Source organism: Leptinotarsa decemlineata, unplaced genomic scaffold (assembly GCF_025532065.1).
Source record: "Leptinotarsa decemlineata unplaced genomic scaffold, Ldec_3_MD MMD2_tig00005561, whole genome shotgun sequence".
NCBI classification, from domain to species: domain Eukaryota; kingdom Metazoa; phylum Arthropoda; class Insecta; order Coleoptera; family Chrysomelidae; genus Leptinotarsa; species Leptinotarsa decemlineata.
In genome coordinates this window covers 2,501-15,000 of record NW_027412635.1, presented here as the reverse complement: position 1 = coordinate 15,000, position 12,500 = coordinate 2,501, and the positions used below count along the sequence as shown (strand labels likewise).

At 42.9% G+C, this 12,500-nt stretch overlaps 4 protein-coding genes across 4 annotated transcripts; 1 reads left to right on the top strand and 3 right to left on the bottom strand.

The window, feature by feature from the left end:
• Positions 1–1,111: 1,111 nt before the first annotated feature.
• LOC141484400 (histone H4) lies at positions 1,112–1,423 on the bottom strand. The gene has a single exon (XM_074179434.1). The coding sequence runs from the start codon at positions 1,421–1,423 to the stop codon at positions 1,112–1,114; it is 312 nt and encodes a 103-aa protein (XP_074035535.1).
• Positions 1,424–1,692: 269 nt separating this feature from the next.
• Positions 1,693–2,103, top strand: LOC141484399 (histone H3). Its single transcript, XM_074179433.1, has one exon. It carries the CDS (start codon positions 1,693–1,695, stop codon positions 2,101–2,103), a length of 411 nt encoding a protein of 136 aa, XP_074035534.1.
• A 2,992-nt stretch (positions 2,104–5,095) lies between these two features.
• Positions 5,096–6,396, bottom strand: LOC141484404 (histone H2B). Its single transcript, XM_074179437.1, has one exon. It carries the CDS (start codon positions 5,465–5,467, stop codon positions 5,096–5,098), a length of 372 nt encoding a protein of 123 aa, XP_074035538.1. The 5' UTR covers positions 5,468–6,396.
• A 4,910-nt stretch (positions 6,397–11,306) lies between these two features.
• LOC141484398 (histone H4) lies at positions 11,307–12,425 on the bottom strand. The gene has a single exon (XM_074179432.1). It carries the CDS (start codon positions 12,354–12,356, stop codon positions 12,045–12,047), a length of 312 nt encoding a protein of 103 aa, XP_074035533.1. The 5' UTR covers positions 12,357–12,425; the 3' UTR covers positions 11,307–12,044.
• Positions 12,426–12,500: the final 75 nt, after the last annotated feature.

The window sequence follows — 12,500 nt, the reverse complement described above, 5'->3', positions numbered from 1 at the left end:
ATTACACTTTCCGTTATATTTATGTTTCACTACACTTTCCGTTATCTTTTATATTTTCACTACACTTTCCGTTACTTTTATATTTTCACCACACTTTCCGTTCACGATTATTTTCGCCAAAGTTTCCATCTGAAATATTTTCTTCACGCTTCCGAAATTCTGCTCGCTCCCAGAAGGCAGAGGTAAACTTTCATTACACTTTCCGTATATATTCACTACACTTTCCGTTTTCACTACACTTTCCGTTATCTTTTATATTTTCACTACACTTTCCGTTCGGGTTATTTCGCCAAAGTTTCCATCTCAATTTTTCTTCACGCTTCCGAAATTCTGCTCGCTCCCGGAAGGCAGAGGTAAACGTTCATTACACTTTCCGTTATATTTATGTTTTCACTACACTTTCCGCTACTTTTAAATTTTCACTACACTTTCCGTTTTCTTTTATATTTTCACTACACTTTCCGTTCGGGTTATTTCGCCAAAATTTCCATTTCAAATTTTTATTTCACGCTTCCGATATTCTGCTTGTTCGCGGAAGGCAGAGGTAAACGTTCACTACACTTTCCGTTATCTTTTATATTTTCACTACACTTTCCGTTATCTTTTATATTTTCACTACACTTTCCGTTCGGGTTATTTCGCCAAAATTTCCAATTCAAATTTTTATTTCACGCTTCCGATATTCTGCTTGCTACCGGAGGGCAGAGGTCGATTAAGTTTGACGATAGTCGTGTCACTAAGTGTTCTGGCGATGTTCTAAATTTACTGTAGTCTCTGGAGATACCCTACATTTTGTTTTATAAAAGAGAAGACATTAGTAGATCAAGATGTTCACATGATGTGGTGCTTGCTGCTGCTGCAGGTTTTTCCGGGTTTTCCTGCAGCTGAAAAAGCAAATGCGCCACTGGAATCATCAATGAAGTCGCCCCTCCGGAGCGTCAATTAAATTTTGTTGTTTCATAATTTCATGATTTGTATTACTTTCTTGACCTGAGACTTACTTCAAAAATATAAAAAATACACACGAATTCATTTCATAAGCTTTTGTGGTTCTGAAAAGAACCTTTTTTTTATGGAAACGGTAAGGACAATACAGGGGGAGGCATTAAATTCAACCGCCAAATCCGTACAAGGTTCGACCTTGCCTTTTCAGGGCGTATACAACATCCATGGCTGTGACGGTTTTGCGTTTCGCATGTTCGGTATATGTTACGGCATCTCTGATAACATTTTCGAGAAATACTTTGAGTACTCCACGAGTTTCTTCGTATATCAAACCCGAAATACGTTTAACACCACCTCGACGGGCTAATCTTCTAATGGCAGGTTTCGTTATTCCTTGGATATTATCACGCAATACTTTACGATGACGTTTCGCTCCTCCTTTTCCTAAACCTTTACCTCCCTTGCCACGACCAGTCATTTCGAATGTTAAGAATAAATTATATACTGCACGATACGAATGAAATACTGTTAGTGATACTAACGACAGACTTCGACTAAAGTTCTACACCGAACTCGGTCGGGTTTTGTTAAATTTCATGACTCCGCCCACAACTGGAAATCGGACCAATGGCGTCTCGTCTAGATGGTATATAATAGTTGGCGTGTATAAGCCGACTCAGTTCATATGTTGTCCGTCTATCGTTCGGTATACATTTCGTTCGTTACAATTCGCAATAGGTTTTGAAAATGGCTCGTACCAAGCAGACCGCTCGTAAATCGACTGGAGGTAAAGCTCCGAGAAAACAATTAGCTACTAAAGCAGCTCGCAAAAGTGCACCGGCTACGGGAGGTGTTAAAAAACCTCATCGTTACAGACCCGGTACTGTTGCTCTCCGAGAAATTCGACGTTATCAGAAGAGTACTGAATTGTTGATTAGGAAATTACCCTTTCAACGTTTAGTTCGAGAAATCGCTCAAGATTTCAAAACCGATTTACGATTCCAAAGTTCAGCCGTCATGGCTTTGCAAGAAGCTAGCGAGGCGTATTTGGTAGGACTCTTCGAAGATACGAATTTGTGCGCCATTCACGCCAAGCGCGTTACCATTATGCCCAAAGACATTCAGTTAGCAAGGAGAATACGCGGAGAACGAGCTTAATTTCATATATATATATCCCAATATATATTGAAAATATATACAAAAAAAAGGTTCTTTTCAGAACCACAAAATGCAATTGATGAAAGAATTCGTTTATCGATAGATATGAATGAATGAATGAATGAATGTATGATATTTTCAATAACTCGCATCACGTAAATATTAAATCACGGGTGTTTGCAGAACATGTTCAGTATGATCCAAATATGGATTATAATACTGAAATTTTTTACTTTCCGAAACGAATCTTTCGAAAAGATCATTTTTAGAAACGGCTGAGATAAATAACGAAAAACAAGCGATCACTGAATGAAAGATCGCTCATAACATCACCATCTTTTCGTAAATTTCCTCTGATTCATATTTTTGAATACCTGGCATAAATCTCGAGTGACTTTTTGTAATATACCCTATACCAAAAATGAATCGTTCTCGAGATATTCGATCGTTTATACAGAAAAAGTAGGTATTATTCGGTTCTCGAGCCATTTCCCTATAAAATTGAAAACAAGTCTCATAGAATACATAAGCTATTATTGATTCATCAAAATATTACATTCCGTCGTCTTGTAGGAGGAGTAACATTTCCAAAATGATGAACGAGGTATTTGGAGTCGATGAGTAATTCTGAAGATATAAAAATCAGTGATTTCTCAAATGGAACACCCTTAGTTTGGAAATCTCGAAATGATTTTGACTCATTTTCCTGAAACGATCCCAATATCAGAAAATAAGTCAACTGTTCACAAGACATATTTCAATGAAATAGAAAGACAGAGCAATATTTTTTAATTTTTACTCTTTTACGAAATTATTCGATTCATATCAATTCGATAGTCGGCGGCGGCGGCGGAAGAAATATTATTTATCTATTTTTTTTCTGTTTATAGGGATAGGCTAGGTAGGTAGTTCTGACTATTTATTTATATATTTGTTGGACAGTTGAATTATATACGAATTCTTGTAAAAAAAATTGTGGCCCTGAAAAGGGCCATTTGTTTTCTTAGACTTCGTCGCCGGAGAGAGAAGTCAACTGATAGAAGAATTTACTTCTTCTTTTTTGGAGAGGCAGCTTTTTTGGCTTTCGGAGAAGATGCCGATGCAGGGGTCGCTTTCGCGGTTTTCGGTTTGGGTGCTTTCGGCTTTTTTGTTGGTCCTTTGTTAGTTTTCTTTGCTTTCGAAGGAGACTTGGTTTTACTAGCAGAAGTCGCGGACGAAACCTTAGAAGCGACGGTCTTTTTATCCTCGGCAGTTACCTTTTTAGGCTTGGCTGCGGCAGCCGCTTTCTTTTCCGGAGAGGCTTTCTTACCTTTCGGTGATGCAGCAGCCTTCTTGCCGGTTTTAGCTTTTTCACCAGCTACGCGTTTAACGGGAGTTTTTTTGGCCTTCGCACCGGCCGTACCGGACGTTTTCTTTTCGGTAGCCGACGGTTTTGCCGAACCAGAAGATGCCGATGCCAATTTGAACGACCCCGATGCACCTTTTCCTTTAGTTTGTACTAATGATCCGGAAGCAACCGCAGATTTAAGATATTTCTTGATGAAAGGTGCCACTTTTTCTGCGTCAGCCTTATAATTCGCCGCAATATATTTTTTTATGGCTTGTAAAGAGGAACCACCCCGTTCCTTCAATCCTTTAATAGCGTTATTAACCATTTCCGACGTAGGTGGGTGAGAAGGTTTACTTCTTGGATTTTTAACTTTCTTTTCTTTCTTCGCAGTAGACTGTGCCTGCGGCGACGAAGATGAATTAGCCGAAGCCGAAGAATTCTGATTTTCTATGTCTGCCATAGTAAAAAAACAACTGACAATATATTCTCGGAAGATAGATGCTACACTCGTTAGGCGTCTAGAGAGAATGATGTAGTCCTCTGGTGTTCCGTTTGTTTAAATATTCTGGGTCGAAGCACAGGCGGACGGGAGACTGAACGCTCGACATTCTCGTTAGACACGATATTGACGGCTTCCATTCTGCTGTCGAAATGTTCGCATCAACTTCTTTACGAAATCAATGCCGGTTTCCTATTTAGACTTCGACTAGCACAATAACGTGGATAGATTCTACGTATTCCGAAAATATTTTCTGATAAGAAAAAGCTAATATTAAACCTCGACAACTCACAGTAAATTACAATGAAATATGAAGTATTGATGATTTTGACGTAACTCCAGACAATTCCTTTCCGAAAATACTCGTAATCGATGATCTGGAAGGAACCTTCGAATAAATATCATAGGCGCGACTGTCTATAGAAACATGATACATTAGCCGATAATACTCGATAAATACACGAGTGAATAGGGGCATCGAAGAGACCTCGTGTCTACCTTCATACACGACTATAACCAAGAACCGACGCTTCTAATAGCATCAACATTTTCAAAAATTATCCCTATAAAAGTGTTCGATGAAAACGGCATTCGAATAATAACGAACGTTATTAATGTTATATTCGATAAGATATAATCATCGTAATATACTTTCAATAAAAAGGTCGATACTACAACACGAACGAACGAACGAACGAACGACGATACTGTGAGCTCTATCTATAACGGAGTAATACACACCCACCCCCACCCGAAATATATAAATCGTCAATGTTATAGTCGAAATCAGAAATGCTAATCATAAACGTTTTTAGACAACATATTAGCACGTAAATAAAAAAACACGTTAAAAAATAACATAAGTAATAGAGTACATGACTAGTATAACAGTAACGAACGTTAACTTTTTAGGTTGATAGGTAGGTAAGCACCATCTAAATATAGGTGGCAAAATTATTTATTATCATCGCGCGTTTCACGAAAGGAGGTAACAATGTACTGATAACAAGGCAACCCAACCGAGTGAGACCTAGCGCCCTAGCAAAAATAAATTATCATTCAGCGTCGAAACGATATTGTAAGAATTCTTTCATAAATATTTTGTGGTTCTGAAAAGAACCGTTTTTTTTTAAGAATGTATATCGTAGACCGGAATAAGTAAATTATTTCGAACTGGTATATTTCGTAACTGCTTTGGTGCCTTCGCTGACGGCGTGCTTCGCCAATTCACCAGGAAGTAACAGACGTACTGCAGTCTGAATTTCTCTGCTCGTAATAGTCGATCGCTTGTTATAATGAGCAAGACGGGAGGCTTCCGCTGCGATACGCTCAAATATATCATTTACGAAACTGTTCATGATGCTCATCGCTTTACTGGATATTCCGGTATCGGGATGGACTTGTTTCAATACTTTGTAGATATAAATTGCGTAACTTTCCTTCCTCCTCCTCTTCTTTTTCTTATCGGTCTTCGATATATTCTTTTGGGCCTTTCCGGCCTTCTTCGCAGCCTTTCCACTAGCTTTGGGTGGCATTCTGAAAATTTAATTTCGTCAATATCAAACAAACAAGTACTATCGTGCAGGTTTGCTTTCGACTCAATGTAAAAGACGCTTGACGATCATCTTCAGTTCATTCAGGATTTGGAGACCAGCTCCCCTACCCTTTCGGCTGATCATTGGCCTTGAGATGGGCCAATGGGTACATGACTGATGGATGACGGCATGAAGTCCTTAGACATCAGTGCCGCCCTTCACGGGATACCCCTACCTGGCTGGGGTGGGATGGATGAAAAAGTTATTCATCCTTTAACGGGGGACATGAGGGCCTCATTCGACAGAGTGTCGGGGCCTTCTATATCGGGAGGGGTCGTCTACAGCATAATCTGTGGCTTCCCTAACTAACGGGTTTTCGTGAGTTTCCGTTTTTTCGAAAACTCTCTCATTCCTCGACTGAATGGACTGCCGAATGGAAGGCAGCTGCAAATCTCTGCGGATGGCTTCATTCCGCACGAACCAAGGAGCATTCACAATCATCCTAATTAGCTTATTTTGTAACCTTTCCAAAATGGAAATGTTGGACGGAGCCGCTTGTCCCCAGACGCCTGAAGCGTACATGATGACAGGCTTGAACATCGAGTTGTAGATCATAATTTTGTTTTTAAGACTCATCTTGGATTTTCTGTTGATCAGAGGGTACAGACCGGCGATCCGACCCTCGATCTTGGACTTAACGTACATGATGTGCGGGTTCCAAGTGAGCCTACGGTCTATTAAAAGGCCGAGGTACTTTACCCGCGCTTGCCAGTCAATCTCCCTTCCAGAGACTCTCACTTTTCTGGCCGGAGAAGATAGTAATCTCCCCATGGTTATCGCCTGAGTCTTTTCCGGGTTTACTCGGATCTTCCATTCGAGGTACCAGCGCTCGAGGTCGTCCAATGCACGTTGCATGTAGACGACGCCGAGCTCACGCCCATGGAAGACGAGAGTAGAGCCGTGTCATCGGCGTACAGGGATATCTTCACTCTATCGGACCTGGGCAGGTCGCTTGTATAGAGTGAGTACAACGTCGGAGAGAGCACGGCCCCCTGTGGCACTCCAGCGAGGATCTCTCTGTTGTCAGACAGAGAGCCCTCTACTCTAACCTGAAAGGTTCTGCCTCTCAGGAAAGATCCGATCCACCGGACCAGGCCCCGAGGTAGGTCGAGCGCGTTTAGCTTATGTATAAGGCCTTCGTGCCATACTCGGTCGAAGGCCTTTGAAATATCTAAAAGTACTATATGTACTTTTTGTTGATATTCAGCTCGCTGATGGTGTTCTCGACCAACCTTAGAGCCTGTAGTTCAGTGGAGTGATCTCTCCTGAAGCCGAATTGTTCATTAGGCAGAACATTTCGGTCCTCAACTTCTTCGTTGAGTCTTTGCAGTACGACTCTTTCAGCCAGCTTAGCCGCCGACGAGAGTAGACTGATCGGGCGATAGTTCTGCGGGAACAGCTGGTTCTGACCCTGTTTCGGGAGCATGACGACGATCGCATGCTTCCACCTTCTAGGGAAGTGTCTGAGGGCCAACGAACTGTTGATGAGACTCAGCAAGAATTCAACGCTGTTTTCCGGGAGTCTCTTCAACAACTTGTTAGTTATTGAATCGGCTCCCGGAGCCTTCTTTGCTTTCGCAGCCTTGATGAGACCCTTCAGCTCCTCCATAGAAGCTGGACGGATGTCGTCGTCGTCATCCTCCCTGAGAAGTCGGTGAACCCGGTCTTCCAGCAGCATATCGCGGTCGATGTCGTCGTCGTCGTCAACGTTAAGTTGAAACTGACGTTCCATCGTGTCTGCAAAGGCTAACGCCTTGTCGGCGGGGGAGTAGCACACTCCGCGCTCTCCGTGAATGGGTGAGAGAGCAGTCTTCTTCCCCCTGAGCCTACGAGTGACTCGCCAAAGCTCGTCACTCCCAGGTTCGAAGGATTCCAAGAGCTCTTCCCACCTTTCGTTTCGGTGTTCATTGATGGCCTGTTTGACACGATTGGCCATCCTGTTCGCCGCTGTTTTGTCCCCTGGGAAAAGGGTTCGCTGGTAGAGCCTTCTCAGGCGGTTTCTCTCTCGTATCAAGGCTTTGATACGAGGGGGAAACTCGTTGTAGCTCTTCAGCGGACACTCCTCCCTGGAGGTGGCCGCTCGAAACGCATCATTCACGGAAAGCTCGAAACGCTCAACTGCCGCGTCGAGTTCGTCGGGAGAGTCGAGTACCTCAGGAGGGGCGCGCATCTCTTCGAGCTGGGCTGTGAAGACATCCCAGTCCGTCTTAGATCTCACGCGATATTCAGGGGGAGGAAGATCATCGCCCAGTACCAGGATTACTGGATTATGATCAGAATCCAGTTCCGACAGAACGTAAATTTCACTGGTCAGAGTGACGTTTCTGAGAAGCGCGATGTCTAGTACGTCAGGCCTAGTCTGCCCGCGATAGTACGTAGGCTCATCTGGTCCCAGCACGAGATATTCATGTCTGTCAACATGCGCATGGAGCGCTTGGCCGTTTCGATTTGTGGCTCTGCTCCAAGGTCTGTGCTTGGCATTGAAGTCGCCAGCAGCAATTGTCGGAATGTTGCTTCCCATCAGCAGTTCATCCAGAGATTCTGGGAGTAGACGAATGTTCGGAGGGTTGTAAACCGAGATTATTCTGTGACAACCCCTTCTCAGTTGAATTTCGACCCCCACGGCCTCAGTACCGTGCAACCGAGCACTGTCAATGCCGTATTGGACACACTGCAGGGATCGCTTGGCAAAAATGCCGACTCCCCCTCCAGCACGTCCAACACGTTCTCTGTGAAAGAATCTGTAATTTGGAATGACAATGGATTCGTTCCTTAGATGTGTCTCTTGGACTAGAGCCACATCTATGTTGTTTTCAATGAGGAAGTTTTCGAAGTCCAGCTTCTTTGTTCGAATGCCATTGGCATTCCAAAAAACTATCTTCAGAGATCTAGGCAACGTTGGTTGTCTAGACATTGGCAGTTCCGGTCATCACGCTTGTATTCACCGTGAACATTGTCTGTAACACGGGGAATTTGACGAATAACTTTTTCATCTGGTCCAGTGCGGCACAGATGTCTGAAACCCCCTGAGTCTGAGGTGAGGGTTCAGGTCGAGGGGAGGTGGGCTTTGCAGAAGTACTTGCAGTACTTGCGCCCTTAGATGCAGCTTTTGCAAAGCTGACCCCCTCTGGACGCGTCCAGACCCCGCAGGTCTCCCTGAGGAGGCTGGTTTCCTTGTTGTTGTGTCTGCCCCTTCTTTTGTACCTTTGGGTACGCGGGGCAGCCACGGTAATTGGCTGTGTGAGCCCCCTTGCAATTATTGCACTTCGGGGGGTCAGCCTTGGTCTTTTTGCAGGCACTGGTTAAGTGCCTGCCAGCGCATTTAACGCAGATGGGCACTGCCAAGCAGTTGCGTTGGCAGTGTCCAAAGCGTTGACAACGGTGGCATTGACCCACCGAAGTTTTCGCGTGTTGGGGTTCGACCTGAACCTTCACGCACAAGAGGTCTTTGACCTCAAAAATATGCTTCTGATCCCTGTCTAGCAAGACGAGGACCAGAGGCATAGGTTTGCCAGCGCGCTTCATGCGCGTGACGCTGGTGAGGTCAAAGCCTTTTGATTCAAGCTCCTCACGCACATCGGAAGTTGCCAGGTGCTCTGGCACTCCCCTGATGACGGCACGTAGTTGCCGCTCTTCGGGGAGCGAGTAAGTATGGTGAGGGATTTTTTCCCTCACCAAAAGCCTTGCCAGCCGCCGATAGTCGTCAGGAGACTCCGGCTGAACTTTTATCCCGTCATGTAAATTGACGGCTTTCGAGAACTTGATGTTCTCTCTAGTCGTCAGTTTCAACAGTGGTACCCATTTGTCCTTCTGTCGGACAACAATAGGTGGAATTTTAGCCTTTGAAGCCGTAGACGGGATGTCTTGCTTCAGAGGGGTAGGGGGGGTGGGCTCCTCGCCATGAACTGATTTGACGGTGCTTCCCGTAGTAGAAGCACCCTCGTTTGCATTTGCGTCGAGATCTTCCATCTCGACAACATTTTCAACGATTTCAGGTTCGTTGGGGCCGCTTTTAGCGCTTTCGCTAGGTGCGGCCTTCTCTTTGGCCTGATTTTGGGCCGCTTGACGTGATGAGGTCTCGGACTCGGAATAGTAATTCCGAGCCTCTGCCTGAACATTTTGTAACATTGCTCTTTTTTTGAGCTTCTTTTCTTTTTTGGATAGTACTTGTTTGACTTCAGTTTTTTCGTGCCGTATCCATTCGTCGATACGGCGTCTTGACACTGATGGAAGAGGAGGAAATCCATCGTTGAAGCGTCTCTTTTTCGAGACTGATGAGGAGAAGGAGGCTACACTGTCGCTGTCGCTGTAGTCTCGGTCCGAGTTAGCTTTCCTACGGCCAGTCGGGGCCTTAGCCACTCCCTGTTTACGACCTGTCGTAGACTGACAGTCGTCCCCAGGGCTGGCGAAGCTCTGCCAAGCAGGTCTGACTGGGACAGGCCAAGGGCTGAAATTAATTGGCTTATAAAGCCAATAATTTCGCCCTTCTCCTTCCCTGCCAGGCTACAAAGCAGTTCCTCCATACTGCCGTAATTCAAAGCTTTGTTTTCGGACACTCAGAAACAAGTATGAGCACCAAGAACGCAACGGAAATGATATCTTTGAACGTACTCACCAAAAGTGTGGTTGTCTGCTCACGCACAAAACGAACGCGCTATTTATAGCAAGAAATAACACACCGCCGCACGGCTGCCACATTCACTAAATAAATTGGAGAAAACACTTAATCGCTCAGACACGTCTGCACTCAATGAGGTTCAGCAATCGAATGTATTGTTGTGTCTGTAAAAGACGCCACTCTGTCGTCACTATTTCAGATAGTAACTGGAACTCTAGTAGGCTCCGCCCACCGGAAAGTTGAGCGTTCGAGAACGCCCATTGGTCGGTAGGACGGTATTAATACAGGTCGATTCTATATAGAAATCATTGTATAGAAAGCTACTGTTAGAGCAACATCGAATAATTCTCAGTGAATTCTTTAAATTTATCCGATATATAATACTAATCTACGATTCGACATGTCTGGACGTGGAAAAGGAGGTAAAGTTAAGGGAAAGGCAAAGTCCCGTTCCAGTCGGGCTGGACTCCAATTCCCAGTAGGACGTATTCATCGACTCCTTCGTAAGGGAAATTATGCCGAACGAGTTGGTGCCGGCGCCCCGGTTTACTTAGCCGCAGTAATGGAATATTTGGCAGCTGAAGTCTTGGAATTGGCCGGTAATGCGGCTCGCGATAACAAAAAAAACCCGTATCATTCCTAGACATTTACAGCTGGCCATTCGAAACGACGAAGAACTCAATAAATTGTTATCAGGAGTAACCATTGCTCAAGGTGGTGTTTTGCCCAATATTCAGGCGGTTTTGTTACCGAAAAAACCGAAAAGAAGGCATAAGTACACATTTCCTGAGAGAGGAAAGCGACAAATAAAATATCGGCCCTTATCAGGGCCACAACGATTTTCTCTAATGAATTCGACAATTGCATATATTTTTTTTTTATTTTCTTGTCATCGCTTTTCGATACAATTGTTGACGCAGCACGATATGCGATTGTTTCTTTCTTGCTTGCGCATATTTACGTATACATGTATACATGATTAATAATATTATTATTGTTCAACTTCTTATTTTCGTGCCGAAACAAGTGATTTCTATTTGCTGAAATCAAATATCAGAATGTCTGTACGTTTATTCGTGATGAAAATAAAATGTATGCAGTAATATCAGATTTAGGTATACAAATGAATAAACATAACAATATCCATAGAAATATTATACATTCTTGTTCGTGGAATTACAATATAGACAATCATGAGTAAATTGGAATGAATAAATGAAAAAAATTATACCTAATTAAATTATATAGCATAGATGAATGCATACATACATTTCAATATCTGCAGAAATGAATGACGAGTATATAAAAATAGGTTGTTATTATTATTCATAGTAATTTGTGAAATGGGATAGATGAATATTATAAGCATAAAACAATAATATTTGGACAGTGGTTCATTAACCTTCGATCAGTTTATGAATATTCATTTTTTCAATTTTTTCTTTACGTACAAATGGTATCGCGTTTTAAAGCGGCGTTTCAGAAAAGTTTCATATGTAATTTCTATTGGTGAATAATTGAATAGTTTGGGAGCTACCTAGCTAGCTAGCTAGCTAGATACCAGTAGCTTCCCTGTCCTATAGATTTAGAAACCGAGTGGTATATAATCTAATTGTACAGATCGTTCTTCTCTTTTCTTCTTCGTATACAGATGTAGTAAGGTTGAAATTAATAATTTCGTTAAGTATACAGGATAAAATGAAGCAATTATTCAGGTAATCAAAAGAATGACAGATAATGCTTAAAATTAGATGGGTATATCGTTCGAATTTAATTTGGTAATTCGTTAATTATTACTCACACCAAAGTAAAGTATATAAATCGAATTCGTTTTGAAAACAAATTGTGGTTCTGAAAAGAACCGTTTTTTTTTTTTAAATTTCTCGTCGGAATATGAATCTAACCGCCGAAACCATATAATGTACGCCCTTGACGTTTGAGAGCGTATACTACGTCCATGGCCGTGACGGTTTTTCTTTTGGCGTGTTCTGTATATGTTACCGCATCTCTGATAACATTTTCGAGAAATACTTTGAGTACTCCACGAGTTTCTTCGTATATCAATCCGGATATACGTTTTACACCTCCACGACGAGCTAATCTTCTGATGGCAGGCTTCGTAATTCCTTGAATATTATCTCGCAACACTTTGCGATGTCTTTTTGCTCCGCCTTTTCCTAATCCCTTTCCTCCTTTTCCTCTACCAGTCATTTTGTGTAATACAAACGGAAGATTATAGAGAAAAAAAGTACGAGCGAAATACGTTATTACTACTTCGAATGCTCGAGAACAACTGAAGGCCGTCGGCGCTGGAAAGCTGGTTTTGTCTTGTTTTTGGGGGGACACGCCCCACTT